The sequence below is a fragment of the Heloderma suspectum genome, chromosome 2 (genome assembly GCF_057233095.1).
Source record: "Heloderma suspectum isolate Gila_16-S chromosome 2, 16-S_ref, whole genome shotgun sequence".
In the NCBI taxonomy this organism is placed as follows: domain Eukaryota; kingdom Metazoa; phylum Chordata; class Lepidosauria; order Squamata; family Helodermatidae; genus Heloderma; species Heloderma suspectum.
Genome location: NC_139459.1, coordinates 23,680,869 through 23,696,835, shown reverse-complemented (window position 1 = coordinate 23,696,835; position 15,967 = coordinate 23,680,869). Strand labels below are relative to the sequence as shown.

Genomic DNA, 15,967 nt, shown 5'->3' with positions numbered 1-15,967 from the left:
CAGTACCTTATTAGCAGCTAGCACAACTCCTTCAGATCTAGTGTAATATGTTCCTTGTAGGCTGTCTCACTCAGCAGCTTAGCCGCAGCATTTTGCACTAGCTGCAGCCTCCAAGCCTGCCTTACGGGCAGCTCCACGTAAAGCTCATTGCATTAGTCCAGTCCTGAGGTTACTTGAGTGCATGACAAAGTTACCAGTTGAGGTTACCAGTGTCATGATAAAGAACTCAGTCTTATTTCCCTCTATGTGTGACACTGAACATACAGCTCCCCTCCCCACTGTCCTGTGCTTGGATCTATAGGAGTAGGAATGCTGTTGTCAGATAGGGCAGTTATTGGTAGGAAATTCCTGCAACTGAGCAACAAAAACAAACAGCACACATAAGAAAGGGAAGGAAAGGGGGGATGGGGACTGGGGGAATGGATTGTTCCCAAATGTGTGATGAAATATTGTACCTTAGACCAGTTAGTCAATGGAAACAGTGGGGGTGGGGAGGGAAGCAGGGCTTGATTTCATTCAAAGTGGTTCTTAGATTTTAGTTGCAAGTTGTAAACATTGTTACCATATCTCCCCTCCCCCTCTGCCCTCACTTACTTGGCTACTGTCCCAGCAGTAATGACAACAACAGTAGTGGCATCTCCCTGCAATCCAGCCATGGGGGGCAGAAGGAGGAACAAAGAGAAGAAGAGAGGGAGCGGGAAAGGCAGAGAGACCACACTACATAAGAGTCAAAAGGACACAAGCCTCTGAAAGTCTACGCAGAAGGATGACTGGAAATATAAACCTTCAAATGTTAACATCTTTTCTAGTGCAGGAGATGACTTTCCAGTGTCACTGGCAATAGTTCAAGCTGGTAAAAAAGACCAAGGACTGTATCATTGCTGCTTGAAGAATATGTATGGAAAAGCAACTGCAGAGTTTAACCTGACCCTGGAAGGTAAAGGCTAACATTTATGTCTCTTAGGGTGCAATCCTATGCATGTTTAGTCAGAAAAAAAGTCCTACAACTCCCAGCATCTGTCCAACCAGCCATGCTGGCTGGGGTATGCTGGGAATAGTAGGACTTTTTTCTGTCTTAACATGCATTGGATTGCATCCATAAACACAAAGCACAACTGCCAGTGCCGTTTTGTAGTTTAAATCCTGACCGCATTGCTTTTCATCTCTTTGCAGTATTGGAACATCTTTCCAGTTTTCAGGATGTTGAAGGTAAGACCATATATGGCATGCTTCTTATATTCGCCTTTGGAGAATTGTGCTGAGTCATAATTATATTTGTGTGTATTTTGCATGATTAATTTGAGCTGGGGCTTGTCAGGGCTTAGCTTTGGAACCTGTAATAATACATGTCCTGGAACATATGAAGTGGTAATTTAGAAGAGAGAGTCCGTCCCATCACTACTGAGTTACCTTATTTGAGACTGAAAGAGCCCCCCAATCTGCAGTGACTGTCTCAGCCATTCCTGGAGCCTAGCCCGTGTTCTGCATTTCTCTTCATCCTTGAAGAGAAACAATGCACCCCGGTTTCCCCACAGTTAAGGCTCCAAGGCTCTGTCTCATTTACTGGACAAATGTTGCTGCTTTTGCCTGGATGGTCAGAAAGTTCCATTTGCACTGAAGCAGCAGGACAGGAAGGCCTGGCGTGCTATGGTCCATGGGGTCACGAAGAGTCGGACACGACTGAACGACTGAACAACAACAACAAAGCAGTTGAAGTGGCCCCACGGGGACTCTCCGCTGAAAGAAAGGAGCCATAACAGTGCACTATTTTGATGCCAGTCTTCCCAGCACTCAGACATGGCCTTTGCAAAGCCTTGCTCTGTGTAACACTACCCATGGAGAAAGGCAACAAATTATGATGCAAAATACTTCCCCCACATGTTGCTGTTTCTTTAATCACACTAGCATGTGTGTTGCCATGCCCATGCTAAACATACGCAACATTTTTTGCCAGCTGGTTTTATCACTGCCAGACACGTTATGTTAGTCAACATCAGCTCATTCAGCTGACTGGATCGATTGTTTGTTTCCACTTGGCAAGATGCAGGAATCAGGAGTCATTGTTCCATTCACTTTACAACAGGGGCATGGTAGCTTTTCACCAACCGGTGCTGGTTCCAGGTTTTGGACGGCCCTTGGGCAAGATGTCCTCAATCAGCCCCCTCCCTCAGTAAGTCTATGTTCTCACCTCTATTGTCACCAGCTGCTGTTGCTCCACACATGAAGGATGAATAAATAAAATTTATTTTTTGTTACATTTATATCGTGCCTTTCTTCCTCTTGCAAGTAACCCAAGGCAGCTTACATGGTTGCCCCTCTCTCCATTTTTATCCCCACAACAACCTTGTGAGGTAGATTAGGCTGAGAGTCAGTGACTGGTCCAAAGTCACCCAGTGAGCTTCATGGCCGAATGGGGACTAGAACCCGGGTCTCCTGAGTCCTAGTCCAACACTCTAACTACTACAGCACACTAGCACTGTTAGCCCCTTTGCTTATCTCTGTATGTAAACAGCAGTCTAAGAATGTTGATGGCAGCCATCCCCAGTGGCCATTCTGGCTAGGGGTTAATGTTGGGAGTTGTAGTCCAGCACATCTGGAATCATAAGGTTGGGGAAGGCTGGTCTAGGGAAAATGGAGGAGCAAGTACTAGCATATTTTAGCCTAAAGCTCTTACTGCCAGTAACTAAGTCTTAAAAAGGTAAAGGTAAAGGTGTCCCCAACCAGCCGTGTCCGACTCTAGGGTGCGGTGCTCATCCCCGTTTCTAAGCCGAAGAGCCAGCGCTGTCCGAAGACGCTTCCGTGGTCATGTGGCCGGCATGACTGAACACCGAGGTGCACAGATCGCTGTTACCTTTCCCGCTGAGGCGGTACCTATTTATCTACTTGCAATTTCTTGCTTTCGAACTGCTAGGTTGGCAGGAGCTGGGACTGAAGACGCTCCATCACGCAGCACTTGGGTCTTGAACTGCTGACCTGCCGACCTTCCAGTCTGCAGTTCAGCGTCTTAACCACTAAGCCACTGCGGTCCCACAACTAAGTCTTAGGGGAGGCATTTTAACCTTTGAGAATGAAGAAAAACTGTGCAGAATGTGTTTGGAAACCACCAAAAAATATTTGGTCAAGGGAAATGGAGTGGAGCCAGGGGAAGGAGGTGTGACCATCTGGGGAAGCCCAGAGGGTCAGATTAGGCCCATGGGCCTGAGGTTCTGAGCGTCTGGTGCGTGCACACACACACACGCACGCGCGCACACAATTTACTGAGCAGAATGAAGTTTTTTCTTTTTAAAAAGGTTTAATAAGCTGGTGTTTAGAGAAAAACCCTCCAAAGGTGTCATACAAAATTTAAAACTACAAAACACAATAAAACTATGATAAAAATAATGCTAAATAAATAATGAAATCCAGATAATACCAAGTACCATACCATATTCCAATATTCAATGACACCCAATAAAGTCCTGACTCGATTACCGGCAAGGTATAAGTAAGTCTTTAGGACCCACTTGAAGGTCTGTTGTGCTGATGCATGGCAGACATCCTTCGGAACAGAATTTTACAGGGGGGGGGGCACTACTGAGAAGGCCCTATTCCTTGTGCCCACCAGCCTAATTTTTTGACAGCAAGGCACACAAAGCAGGAGCTCTGATGTTGATCTCAGATTCTGGGCAAATTGGTATGGGGGAAGGTGACCCTTCCAGGAACCTGGACCCAAGCCACTGAGGACTCTCAAGGGCATTTATTTATTTATTTACTTATTAGGCTTGGAAGAGATTGAATTCTTACAGCTTATGTTCAGAGAAGACTTCATCTGCGACAGTTACTTGAGTAAGAGCCTGCACGGGAGGATAACAACAGAAGAGTTACATTTTGGGGAAGGAGTACACCGAAAGGCCTTCCGAAGCAAAGTCATGCAGGGCTTAGTCCCTGTATTCAGCCCTGGCCACCCCTGTGTTCTAAAAGTACACAATGCCATTGCATATGGGACCAAGAACAATGATGAACTCGTGAAAAAGAATTACAAGTTGGCATTGCAGGTAAATGCTTGCTGTGTCCCTCTGTAACCCTAGGCCCATTGGGAACAGACTGGCTTTCCAGTATCAGTATGCTAACTGTGTTGATTGTTTCCTTTTTCACCCCGCCACTGGGTTCATAGGAATGTTATGTACAGAACACAGCAAGAGAGTATGCCAAGATATATGCTGCCGAAACAAAACCTCTAGAAGGCTTTGGAGAGGTGCCTGAGTAAGTAGACTTTTTAAAAATTTGGTAGTGCAGTGACTGTTAGGATTGTGTGATGGATGTCATCTAACTAACTAGCTCCATCCTTGCTACTGGGCAGGAAAAGAAATAAGCGTGGATCAGCCTCACCATTTAAATAAGTCTCCCTCTGATTCAGGTGGTCATTTCTGTTCCTAGGGCAAACTCCCAATTCTGTGGTCCCCTGGGAGATTTACTCCTGGACAGCCCCCTTTGGGTATGATTGAGAAAACCTGAGGAGATTTACATGTCCATGATTTTCTCCTCCCCACAAGCAGTGTTTAATGGTGGCTGAATGTGCTTTACTGTGTTAGGCTGCATGCCAGTGCTTCAGTTATTCAGGAAACTATAGGAGGCCCTTAATGAATTCCACAAGCACTCCCTAAGACCCTTTTTAACCTAACAATGCCTCCCATAGTCTTACAAAAACAGTTGCTAAGGCGGCTGGCATAAACGGTAAGGGGGTAGGACCGTTCTGGCCCCTCTGTAATTCAAGCAATGCTGCAGGCTGGGCAGGGGGCAATGAGATGTTGGAAGGATGGTACCCTCCATGGCTTTCTGCCATCCCTTCCTCAGCCCCCAGACAAGCTGGTGTCTGTTTTTTTTTATCTACCACCTTGAAAATAGATATAATTATTCCAAGGTGAAATGAAAAGTTTATGGTACAATCCAGCCAAAGTTAAGAATTTAGGTTCCACAAATTTTAATGGGACAGAGTTAAGCACAGGCTTAACTTTCCCACTGACATAAGCGAGACTAAAAGTGCTTATGTTTGACTGGATCATGCCTTGCATAATTTAATGTTGTATGACATGACCTTTGATGCCCCCCCTTTTTTTTACCCCTTTCCAGGTTGCTTCTGGGGTATCGCCTTACCTAGTTACATTACTGCTCTCTTTCCACTTGAGTAATCTTTACCAGCATAACCCAGATGAGACAGGTGTGGCTTAAAACTTATTTACACCATTACTTTCTCCCCAGTGGAAGCCAGTTTCACAAGATCACTTTCCTTGTCCCAACATAACATCTAGTGCAGCTTGCCATGTGGATCCTCCCAATCATACAGATCTTGACAGCACTGGATGTTTTGCAGGTGTCTGTCACTGACCTGGGAGCCCAGCACAAGATCCAGATGGCCAATGAGTACCCCAGGGTCCTACTATAGCTAAACCTTTAACCAAGCCTAAGTACATGTAACTGGAACAACCACATATTCTTTTTCTTTCTTGTTTCCCCTGGCCACCCCTCCCTTTCCTTTGTTGTTTCATAGAATAGAATCATAGAATAGTAGGGTTGGAAGGGACTTACAAGGCCATCGAGTCCAACCCCCTGCTCAGTGCAGGAATCCCATGTGCTGATTTTTATAATGTGAGCTCCTCAGGCCAGGGAGTTGTCACTGTATTCTGAAAAGCAAGGGTGGGGGACCTGTGGCCCTCCAGATGTTGTTGGACTCCAATACTGATCAGCCCCAACCAGCAGGGCCAGTGGATTAGGGGAGTTGTAGTCTAGCCACATCTGAAGGACAACAGGCTCTTGTCCCCTGCTGTAAAGCACCATGCAGTGCACACTGATACAGAAATAAATAAAGATAAATAATGTACCTGAAGCACTTCGAGCTCTCAAAATTGCTGTGTTAATACTAACCGTAATTGTTATTCTTCATTGTGGGGTGCCAGCTCATTTTGAACTCTTCACATTGGTAAGGAAACACTGCAAATGTTGTCATGGATGGCTGTACCAGCGGTATTTGAGATGTTTTGCAAAGTATTTGCTGTTCCAGTTTAGGATAGCCATATACAGCTAGCTCCTCAAATGGCTGTTGAAATTCCTCCTGCTCACAGGCTACTTCAAGGATCAGTTTTGTAAAGCCCCTGAGAAGCTTAATTTATCATTTCTTTCAATATGATATAAAATACCTGCTTCAGATATGCTTAAAAATACATGAGTGGAGGAGTCCCACTGTATACACACAACCCACCATGCTGGCTAACCCCAGACAAATTGGACAGGTCTCCTGCCTTTCCTGCTGTTGATCAACAGATTCTATCTTGGCTAGTTAGGATGGTAATTTAAATAGATGCCTTTCACTCTGGCAGCCGCTGTTACATAGAACATCATAAAAGAAAGGGGCAGACCAGCTTGCTTCTGTTCCTTGACTCTCTTCGCTCAGCAAGGCTGTGTCTTCCTTTGTAGTTCTGGATAAGAAATATATTGGTTAAAACAAGGTGAAAGTGGAGAGCTAAGAATAGAGTGCGCCTCTGGAAAATGTAGAGGAAAGTTGTAAACAGCACATCTGAGCACACTGCCCTGGAGGTTTGGAGGTGAGGAGGGAATAGCTGTAGGGGTCTTATTTGCAAGACACTGCAGCTGCACTCATATCTATGAAGAATGTCCCAGATGAATGCACAACATATGATCACTGTGGAAATTTGTTTAAAAATATTCTGTTCAAGCAATTTCTAAGGATGCCACAGTTCTTTCCCTTGGGATGTACTTATTTTTCAAGAATGTATAGACTACTTTTCTGAGGGTGGAACTATGTGTTACAAACAACATTGGGCTTCCACCAAAAAGGACAGTGCAATGTTGTTTCCCACCTTCATAACATCTAGTTTGGTTTGCCCCATGTCCTGATTATATGCATTTTCCCACATCAGCCAGAAGCAACCAGTGATGTGCAGCAGGGAAAACACACATCATTTTGATGTCAGGACACAGAGTTCCCAATTTTATCTTTGTTCTTTCTCTTGTTTGGTCTGCTCTGTGTCCCACACTTTCTGAATTCCTTTTTAACAAGGGAAATTTCTAAATATAGTTTCAGAACTGGAGCATGTGTACTTTGCCATGGTTTTCAGTTCCTTAGTTTGTATTTCTCCCTTCCTCACTGCACCCCTGTACCTGTGCACTGAAGCATACCTGTGCACTGAAATGAAGAAGAAGAAGAAGAAGAAGAAATTTTGATGTAATCATATGTATGATTGAATCAAGATTCTTTTTGTGAAGTCTTCTATCAGTGCATGAAGTCTGCATGCATGTCAGTAAAACACTGCACAAAAAGAATTTTGCTGCAATCATACATAAGAACATGTTGAGCTTACCCTTCCCCCCATGTTTTAACATCAATGCACACATGTGCATTGGTGGTGTAAAAGGAGAGAAAAAGCACAAATAAACTAAAGGAACTGAAATCTGCAGCAAACCATGCATGTACCGCAACATTTGGAAATAAAAAATAGAACAATGGAGAATTCATAATGCATCGCTTCCACTTTGGAAATAAGACTAGGAAACTGAGAACTCCACAACCTAGGGAACATTTCACAACTATCCCTTTGCACAATGTGGCACAGAATGCAGTCCACGTTCTAATTTAGGGGATCATCAACTATATTTCCTTATATGCTCCTGCTAAGTTTTCATTATGTTCTTTTGATTTCAGAATCATTCCTATTTTCCTTATTCATCGGCCTAAGAATAATATCCCTTATGCAACAGTGGAAGAAGAACTTATTGGAGAATTTGTGAAATACTCAATCAGGGATGGGAAAGAAATAAACTTCATGAGAAAAGACTCAGAACCTGGCCAAAAGTGTTGTACCTTTCAGCACTGGGTATATGAAAGAACCAGCGGCAGCTTGCTTGTAACAGATATGCAAGGTGAGCACCTGGTTGTTGCATGGCATCACATTATGTAACCCTGGAGTAGTGTGTGTGTGTGTGTGTGTGGTGACTTTTTAGGCTTCAGGGATGTACTCTGTTTTTCACTAGAACCAAAGGTCCACCAATCAGAGCCTGGTGCAAAATACTGGCTCAGGTGTCAGATGTGGATCGTCCTTTCCCCTTTGCAGTCAATACCGCAAGAAGACAAAGCTTCAGGCTGTCACTACTTTATTTTGCTAAGAACTAGCCTCTTTACAAATACAGATTCCAGGAAAAATCTCAATACTGCCTCATAACCCTAAACCACTCATCTGGGATCCCTAATTAGAGGAGACAAGCCGGAGAATAAAGAAGTTGCCAACAGTTTGGGCGTGAACCTCTCATGGCCAGATTTGCTTCGCAGTGATGCCCCTCCTTTAGAGTGGCTCCCTCCTACGTTGGCTTCCAAGACTGTCTATCCTGGCAGAGTGTCTGGGCCCTGCCCCTAACTTTTCCTGCTTGGCTTTGCAATGTGCCCTAGCATGTCTCAAGTCATGCCCCTCTTTCTCTTCCTCCTCCTCCTTGGAAACTTGAGTTCTCATGGTGGAGGGAGGGGCAGCGACTCAGTCTGGGCCATCTGTTCATCAAGATCTTCTGAGGAATCTCTCCCAGTGCCTTGGCTCACTAGGGAGGGCTCCTCCCCAGGCCTCTGATCTAGCTGCTCCAACTCTGATTCAGAGTCAGAGCTGTCAGACATCTCAGTGTGCTGGGACTCATCCCTGACATCAGGAAAGCAGACACAGAATTGCAGAACAAGGTGGCTCTGAGCGTATCTACTCCAGTTTCCCCCTGGGCTTTCTTGATTTCAGCAGCCTTATGTAGGAGGGGGAAAGGCTTGTTGTTGTTGCTACTGTTAAACCATTGGGAGTCAGAAACACTTGCTTTTCTACTGCAGATCACCCTGATATCTACCAGTGGATCCTGATCTACCTTCTGTCCACCTCTAGCATAGTATAGTGATCTATGTGTGAGCTATGAAGTCCCTGGTTCAAGCCTCACCTCAGCCAAAAACTCTCTTGGTGACAGGGCCAGTCCAAGGCATTTTGCTTCCTGAGGTGAAGGACAAGATGGCACCTCCCTTATTTCTTATACAACAGCTGAGTAGGCTGGCAGTTGAATCTTACTTCAGCACAGGTGATGATGATACACTGTCCTCCACTGCACCTGAAGTTAGGCCAAGTGGCACACACAGCTCTGTCCACTTCTTGCCCTTCAGCTTTTGCCGCCTGAGGCAGCTGCCTTACTCTACCTAATGGTAGGGCTGGCTCTGTTTGGTGGCCTTAGACAAACCATTATTTTCACAGAATAATAAGCCCCACCCCCATGTCTGTAATATGATGAAAGTACTAGTCAGTTTTACAAGGCACCAGCATCCCACCCCTTTCCTTGAAATTGCTCACACACCCCATCAAGCCTTCTACTCAAACACTGAAATCCCTCAAGGGTCATTTTTCCCCCCTCAAGATTCATAAAAATGCTTGAGGGAGCCTGATTCCCAGTGGGCTGACATGAAACAGATGGAGCGCTCTTCCTTTTCTGCCAGCATGCTAAATTTCTGTGCTGGCTGAAGTATGGCCAACCACAGAGAAGAAGATTGAACGGATTAAGGGGATACTGATGCTTCATGGGTCTAAGAAGCACAAAGGCTTCAACAGAAGTGGGAGCTACCTGAGCAGAGCAGTTGCCTAGCTCCCAGACAGACATTGGTTAGGCACAGTTAGGGTACTTAAGGGTAGGCACAGTTGGGCACTTGCCAAGGGCCCACACCCCAGCAGGGGCCCAGTGACAGCCCCCTGGAGTTGCTCCTTCTCTTCACTATCGCAACCTGCTTGTTCACCTGCCTCTCGCTCTGGCCCAGATGACTGTGTTGGTGAGAAGGAGGAGCAGTAGATGCCCCTGCCTACTTGCTCAGCGGTTCTCTGCCTGCCCAGCAAGCAAGTAGTAACAATGATGAGAAAGAGGTGGAGGAGCAATAGCAGCTGGTGACAGTGGTGGTGAGATGATAGAGAGAGAGGCCCATTGAGGGTGTCTTGGCCAGGGCTCTCAAAAACCTGGAGCCAGCACTGGTTTGATTCCAGAGGGCAAAGGACAATGACTGAGTGGGGGCAGGGTTCAGCATTCCCTCAAGACAGCAGGTGCTTGTGATACTGAGTAACAGAGCTATAAGCACCAGCCTTCCCATGTCATGTTTTATATACTTGGGATCGCTTTTAGAATGATGAACATGGATGCATGAAAACATTCAGTGCACCCAATCCTCACAAACTATGTGGCAGTTTTACATGACCCATGGCCAATCCATATGGGGAAGGAAGGTCTACTGTTGGTCCACAAAACCCTCAAGCATATTGTCCTTGGTACTAGGGACGGACAGATTAGTCAGTCGTGGTCTCGCCAAGATTGTCAGTTGTTTCAAGCAAAGCTCATTCCCTCCTGTTTCCACACAAGCTTGCATTTGTTTTATTAAGTCACTACGGAAATCCGTATATTTTTTGTGTGCATTTTCCTTAATGTACACTTTTTTGGAATGTATTTTCTAAATGTATGAATTTTCCCCAAGTACTTTGCATCAGTTTTGCAGTTTTGTGCACACCTTTCTCAAATATATGCACTTTGTACATACTTTTGTACAAATGTGCATTTGGGGGTATATTTTTCCCCAAAACAAGCTGCATCAGAAAGCATGCAGAAATGCAGATTTCAGTATGCAACTCTGTCTCAGGTCACTGAAAGGCTCTGGAGTGCAAACTGGATAAACCCATTTCAAAAAAACTTGATGGAGTGCATTGCTCACCACCCCAACCTGGTACCTCTTTTTCCCAAGTCCTGCATCTTTCAGGGTCACTTTTTTTTTTTTACTAAAGCTCCAAACCAAGAGCAAGGGATCTTCTTTCCTGCATTGAGCAGGGGGTTGGACTCGATGGCCTTGTGGGCCCCTTCCAGCCCTACTATTCTATGATTCTATGATTCTTAATAACAGTCCTTAAGAACGGAATAGAATGAATAATCTGCCTTTAGGAATTAAATGTCTGTGATAACATATACAGAGAGTATGATAGATAGCATCTGCAATCAGCAGTGAAGCCAATGAAAACTGCATTGATACATAAAGCTTTTCTATACCTGAAACACCCTGGTGTAATACCGGCTTGCTGTTTTGTTTTGTAGGTGTAGGAATGAAACTAACTGATGTTGGCATAGCAACACTGGCCAAAGGGTGAGTGAAAAACACATTTCTCAGTGACCTGCTTTTTGAGTAGTGCATCAGTCTTGTGATGGTGCAAACTTAATAGGGAAGGTTGCAGCGTACAAAATCTATTTTCTATAACTGCTCTTGAAAGTGAAACAAATCTCAGTGGGGCTTTCCTTTTAAGTTCTTCTGGTTGATAAAATGTTAACAGAAGTTGAAGGCTTGTTTATTTGCTTATTTGGAAGGAGAGTGACTGATAACCACATTGCAGGCACTGCATGTTTTTGCCACTCAGAATCATGTCCAGACTACAGTGGTGCAGCTACTGGCCTTAATGGTCTTACAGGGCCACCCTTTACATGAAAAAAACACCAGGAAGGAAAAGATCCCAAAATGCCACCGAGTATGGTCTATAATGAACCTGAGCACACTCCAGGAGAGAGCAGAGGACAGGAAGGCCTGGCGTGCTATGGTGCATGGGGTCACGAAGAGTCGGACACGACTTAACAACTGAACAACAACAATGGTCTATAATAATATTTGTTGTGCAAATCTTGGAGAGAGCAATTCTATCTGGACCAACGGTCGCCTCCAAGCCCGGAGGTGACCGCAGGGTGGGAGGAGTGGTGAAAAGCAGAAATCCTCCTCGCTCTCCTCACCCTGCTTTCATGGCTAGACAACTGATTTTGGCTGTCTAGCTTCAGGACCTCGGAGCGCCGGAGGCGGCAGCTGGACAACACATAGGATGTGTTGTACCAGCATTTCCAACCTCCCTGCCTTGCCCCTGAGAACGCCCCATTTTCACTGCTCCTCGCTGCTCTTCTGAACATGGAGTGCGGGGCTGATCTGTGCTGCCTACGAGGCGGTGCAGGAGGGGGTGGGGGTTGGTTCTCCAGGAACTGACCTATCCTATGGCTGTCTAGCCGCTGACTAGCGGCCATAGGATTGCACCCTAAAACTCTCTTTAGAGATTTGCACAACAAATAAACAATTATTATACTCAGTGACACTTTGGGATCTTTTCCTTCCTGGTGTTTTTTGCACACAGCACCTTCCCTCTCAATTTTTCACCCTTTATGTGACCATATGTGTTACTTCAGTTGTGAAGCACACAACTAACACTTCTCTCCGCCCACCCCCACCATTCCATGTTTTAAAACTGCTTTTACATTCCTGAGATGATAGAGCAAACAGAAACAATTTACCAATTCTGATTAGACAGAGGAAAACTCTAAGCATGTGCATTTAGCCTTTAAACTCAGTTAAACCATAGCATCATCACGGCTACAGGAATAAAATGAAGCTAGCTTCTGCTGTCTCGAAGCTAAAAACACTTATCTGTGAATAAGCGCTATTTTGCTGTAGGATAGGATAATACATGAGCATCTGTAGCTATGCATGTGCTGCCCACCCAGCCCTGACTATAATATATTTTTTTAATATAAGAAGAAACAATGCTGGGGCCATTTCCATGGCAGTTCAGGTACCAATGCTGGGCTTATTTGCTACTGCCTCCATCACCTGCCACTCTCTGGATTTTCATTGGGGGGCGGGCGGGCAGGCTGGACTGCGGGGCCCTGGACTTTGGCTCCAAGGTCTAGTCCTAGCTTCACCACTTCTCAGCTAACCTATCTGGGAACAAATTAGCGTACTTTCTAAGCAAACAAACAAAAGAAGAAGCTAAAAGATATGGTTTTATTATTTTGCTCAAACCCTAATCCCAGGGCTGATCCATGCAACCCTAGAAATATGCTAAAATGTGGGTAATCTGTATGCAGTCTGAAGTCCAGGGCAGACATTATATTCCTGATCACCAAACCACGTCTACTTTCCATTTGCAGAAGTCAACAGTTTAGAGCATTAATATCATGGTTGGCATTACTATCAGTGCTGACCTAACCCTGCACAATGGTTTGCTCTGAAAATCAAATGAGGGTGATATTCAAGGTTATGATGGAAGAAGCACATGAACACCCAGGGTACTCCCAACATCCTAATCGTGTTTAAATAATCTCTCAGTTAATTTACAAAATATGCTACTTAACCCAGAAACACTTTAGATAGCTTTTTAAAAAGTACAGTACTGCCGATGAGATGACATCATCAGTCTTGTCCCTTAACCCTTGGCCATCTCCTTTTTTATGGCCAGTAAAGGACAGAACAAAAGCTTCCCTGATAAAAGGTAAGCATGGACAAAGAAGGCAACAAAATATTTAAAAAAGAAAATATTAGTTATTGAAAATATTGAATGAAAACAAAATATGCAGGGTTTCTGTTGTTGTTGTTTTTAGCATTTTTCTGGGCAGTATGAAATGGTGACTGCCCATGAGTGGCCAGCCCCACTGATTCTGTTATGCAAGCAGCACCCACCGCTTGCGCAGTGGAAATTTAGCACTTCCAAGGGCAAGCTGAAACGAACAGAAACACTCATTTCTGGAACTGGACAGGGTGGCGGAGGGAGCTCCCCTGACCTGCACTGTTCCAGGAATTAGTGTTTGCACTCGTTTCAGGGCTTGCCCCTAGAAATACTAAATCTCTGTTACACAAGTGGTGGGTACTAGGGCTGTGCCAGTGCAAAGTCTGAATAATGAGGCGAAACGTGCTGTTTTGGAGCAAAAGCCTCATGATACGAGGCGGATCAGAGCAGTACTGAGGTGCCCCGGGGTGAAGCGCCCCCCCATGAAGCGCCTCCTCCGTTTCATATATTCGGAGCTCTACTGAATGCCTCAGCACTCCAGACAGGCTGTCTCCAAAATGTATCAACTTCTCAATGCTCACATGGAGGGGCATGAGGAGGAGGAGGAGGAAGAGAGGGAGGGAGGGGGCTGGCCAGCGGAAGCGGGGAGGCAAGCACAGGAGGAGGAGGGAGCGTGCTTTGGCGAATAGGAATCCTCAGCCAGAACCGATGCTAGCCGTCTCCAGTCAGAGTGTTGGAGAAAGGGGGTATATACTTCGGCAAAAGGCTGCGTTCAGTCATTGTGCTAGCTGTGTCTTTGGGAGAGAGTGCTGGTGTGGGTAGATGATCGTTTGTGCATGTGTGTGCACGTGCATTCCTAGGAGTTGTTCCTTCAATTTATTCAATTTTGATCACCATTAGGCTTTCCTCAGAATTTAAATTAAAAGGAAACAGCTTGGTTGTACTGGGAGCGTTCCCTTCTTTTGCTCCCTGATCATCCGTCCCCATTGGGACGGTGTTTTTTGCAGCACCTCTTCCAGCAGCTTTCTCCTATATCTTTGTACCTCTAACTCATTTGTTATTCGTATTTGATTAGATTCATCTCTCCTTTCCATATTTTTTCAAACTAACATAGCTTTTCCTTAGAAACTGCTGCCATGCTCCCCGTCTCCCACCATTCCTTGTTTGTTTGTTTATCTCAATTTTGGACTCCAGAAAAGGCTGCATTTGTTGTGTAACGTCAAGCCTTGCTTCTGCTTTTCTGCTTTCTCCATTCTATTTTCTTGTCATTTTTGTCAGTCAACTGTGTCTCTGATAGATTTTTACAAACCCACTCTTATTTAGAATTTTAAAAACAAACATTGACTTCTGGGCATGTTCCTCCCGCCCCCCTTTTAAGTCGTATTCAAGCATTCAGTTTTTTCTTTCTTTCTAAATCCTTAAAGCAAGACATATTATAGCAGCCGGTGTGTGTAGTGTTTGTCCCCCCACCCCCGTGCTGAAGTGAACCGTCTGTGTCTTCTCTGTGTTGATCCTCCCAAAACAGAAAGTAAAGAATTGTTTTTTTTTAAGGGTTTGATTTGGCTGTTTTCTAATCACCTGCGCTATCGTCCTGTATTTCTTGAAGTTATCCTGCCTTCTATAAAAGAACATGAAAAATAAAACAATAAATTAAAGCCACCCATCCATCATTTGCTTATGTAGTTCTGCTTTTCTGTAGCTCTTGTGTGTCTGTGTTCGTGTATGTGTGCGTGCTAGGTTGTAGTTCCACCAACACTATACATCCAAATTTCAAGGCAGTGTTGAAAAAGCATGAGACACATAGTATTTATATTAATTACCTTCTTATTTCAATAACAGTCCGCTGTGTGGCAAAGCAATTCAGCGCAATATGAGGCATCTTCAGGTTGTTGGCAGGGGCAGAGATGGGGAGAAGTTACAGCTCTTTGCTTTGGGAGTTTTCCTGGAAAAACTCAAAATTTCACCTGCACCTTGCACACAAGCCAGTGGGCCAAACTGCCTGGAATTTGGCAAGAGGGATGCCCTTGAGGGGGGCTGGGAGGGGCCTAGGTATCACACACATCAGTGGAAACAGAGAGAAGTTACAGCTCTTTGCTTTGGGAGTTTCCTTGAAAACCTCAGATTTCACCAGCACCTTGCACACAAGCTGGTGGGCCAAACTCCCTGGAATTTGGGGGGTGTGATGCCCTGGAGGGGGGCTGAGAGAAGGCCTGGTTTCACACACATCCATGGAAACAGGGAGAAGTTACAGCTACTGGCTTTCCTGGAAAGAATCTAATTTCACCAGTATCTAGCACTCAAGCCAGTGGGCAAAACTGCCTGGGCTTTTGGGTGCAATGCCCTGGAGGGGAGCTAGGAGATGCCAAGGTGTCACGTGTCAGGAGCGCCCTTGCAGCCTTTTTCAGTAGACTCCAATAGCCAACTCAAGACACAGATGAAAGGATTCTTTTCAAGGCTTTAATCCTTTTACAACTTAATGACTCTTTCGGATGCTAATCACCAGCGACTAAGCAAGGAACAGCAGAGTCGCCTATGCTCTGAATAGGCAGTTGATCCCCATTTGAAGGAGAATCACTTGAAGACCCTGAACTTATGGGCTAGGGAGAGATCCTCCCTCTTTCCCT

At 45.1% G+C, this 15,967-nt stretch overlaps 1 protein-coding gene across 2 annotated transcripts in view; it reads left to right on the top strand.

Moving 5' to 3' along the window:
• Nucleotides 1–663: 663 nt before the first annotated feature.
• Nucleotides 664–15,967, top strand: part of ALPK2 (alpha kinase 2) — a 30,619-nt gene continuing 15,315 nt past the window's right edge. Inside the window, exons 1-6 of one of the 2 annotated variants that reach the window (XM_084832992.1) lie at nucleotides 664–937; nucleotides 1,174–1,209; nucleotides 3,760–4,034; nucleotides 4,154–4,242; nucleotides 7,697–7,914; nucleotides 11,125–11,173. In XM_084832992.1, the coding sequence (XP_084689118.1) occupies nucleotides 895–937; nucleotides 1,174–1,209; nucleotides 3,760–4,034; nucleotides 4,154–4,242; nucleotides 7,697–7,914; nucleotides 11,125–11,173 (710 nt within the window). In that variant the 5' untranslated portion in view covers nucleotides 664–894. Of the gene's footprint in view, nucleotides 938–1,173; nucleotides 1,210–3,759; nucleotides 4,035–4,153; nucleotides 4,243–7,696; nucleotides 7,915–11,124; nucleotides 11,174–15,967 lie in introns of those variants that run through there. The other variant, XM_084832991.1, reaches the window with a different exon arrangement.